This window comes from Puccinia triticina, chromosome 1A, assembly GCF_026914185.1.
Source record: "Puccinia triticina chromosome 1A, complete sequence".
NCBI lineage: Eukaryota > Fungi > Basidiomycota > Pucciniomycetes > Pucciniales > Pucciniaceae > Puccinia > Puccinia triticina.
Window position 1 is genome coordinate 6139672 of NC_070558.1, and position 1906 is coordinate 6141577.

A 1906-nucleotide genomic window follows, 5' to 3' on the forward strand; every position below is an offset into this window, starting at 1 on the left:
AACATCCAGGGCGTTTGGAAAGTGAAATGCTGACGTCCGCGCCGGAACAAACACAATATGACTTCTAGGCCCTTCCTGTTGTTAAATAAGTAAAACATAGGTAAATAAAGATAAATAGGACACAGTCAGTAAATGAAGGAGATTTTCATGGAAAAAATGGAGTAGAATGACAAAACTGATCCCATTGATCCATGTCAAGTATAAATTTAGCCCCTCCCCCGCCCTTCTTCCCTGTTGACTCTTTGATCTCATTTAGGATTTGCCGCCTGTAGTAACAAGCCCAATCGGCATTGCCTAAAGACTCGTGAATTTCAGTGATACTTTCCAAAGTTTGACCTAGCCCGGTGGTTCCAACCTATAACTCAAGACGTTCCGCTGGTCATTAGAGGAACTGGCTTGCTTGGGAATTTAGATTAAAACAAAACACACCTTGAGTTGAAGAGCAGTTGCGCTGGGATTCTTCTTGATCTTGGCAACAAAATCTGCGCGGGCCAGGGGATCGGGCTTCTTTGAATCCGGCCATGGGTGGTTGTGTAATCCTTTGTGTCAGAGGAGGCCCCAGCCGGGCTGATTAATGTCTAAGCAACATTTTGTTCCCTCACAGGCCTGCCAGTATACCTTCCCTCCCACATTGACCAGCAGATCCGGGGCAAACAGGGCTCCTATGATAAATGTAGAGAAGGAAGAGGCTTTGTTAAAGTCGGGTATTTTTCTTTGGTTGGTTGGTGGGTTTTGGGTTACTTATGTGCTCAGTAGCTCTTGAATTTTTCTGGGGCCAGTGGGGGGTGGGCCAGCGTACTTGCATTCTTCCCGGTCGCAAAGCATAACTCCAAGGCACTTCACATGTACTACTTTCCACAAGTTGTTGTTCCAATTGTTGACGTTGACGGTCTGGGAGTAGCCAACCTTGGGGAAGTTTTCAAACATTGCGTTCTGCGGAACCACAAATGTCGTAGATTGGTTGGGGTAGAGGGGGTGGTAATCTTGCCTGTTGAGCAAGGTGCCGTGATCAATGAAAGTGCTAAAGCCACTTTCCATTGCAACAGGCAACTGCCATTTGGGGGGGACTTGGGTCTTAAGTTTGGTGGCGGTGGGACAATATATGGTGACGGGATGGTGGCGGGTAGTTGTTTGGAGTGGAGTTTGCGGGCCATGGGGTATGTTGATAGTGAGCGAGTGAGGGTGTGGATGCAATTAAAAGGAATGATGTTAGCTGATACTGGTAATTATTTTGGTCGTGCTGGGGACCGGTTGAAAGGAATGTGTGTGAGAGGTGGGGAAAGATTGTGGAGGGGGGGAGTTCTTACTTACCTCAATTTCTATCCAGAGCCGTTGAGCAAATCGAACAAAAGGAGGGAATGGATGTGCTGTGTTGGGAGATTGAGGTTGCCGCATCTGTACCAATTGTGAGTGTACCAAAGTATGGCCGGAACCTAAAAAGCTCAATGAGGGTATACAGAGTTTGGATGATCCAAGAAGGGAAGAGTGGTATGTGCTGAACTCTAGACTTGCCAATGGGTGTAAGAGTTTGTATGTAATTTTAATTTACACTGCGGGGAGTTACAAATTTGCATGCTCCAAACGGAGCATGTTAACTCGCAGGGTGTGAAACTGGGGGTGCAGGCCCGCAGGACTAATTTTGCAAGCCATGCCTTACATGTCGAATGTTTACGTGTGGTGGTTTGGCCTCCGCCAAACGCAAATTTAATCTGCAGAAGCCCAAAGTGTAAATTTACATGGGTGCTTTTTACATTGCATGAAGCGTGTAAAACATACAATGTAAAATTACTCCACCCTGTTGACAACCAAGGCGCAATTGACCTTGCAAGAAGCAAAATTTTGCAGAACGGTTTCAGAACCAAACACATATTGGATATACGACTTCATTTTGTGCGAGAACTCATAG

At 46.1% G+C, this 1906-nt stretch overlaps 1 protein-coding gene across 1 annotated transcript; it reads right to left on the bottom strand.

Annotated features, from left to right (window-relative positions):
• Positions 1 to 1075: 1075 nt before the first annotated feature.
• Positions 1076 to 1395, bottom strand: PtA15_1A687 (uncharacterized protein; the record flags this gene model as incomplete). Its single annotated transcript, XM_053165740.1, has 2 exons — positions 1076 to 1240; positions 1312 to 1395. The coding sequence occupies 2 exons, from the start codon at positions 1393 to 1395 to the stop codon at positions 1076 to 1078; spliced, it is 249 nt and encodes an 82-aa protein (XP_053016902.1).
• Between the last annotated feature and the right edge of the window lie 511 nt (positions 1396 to 1906).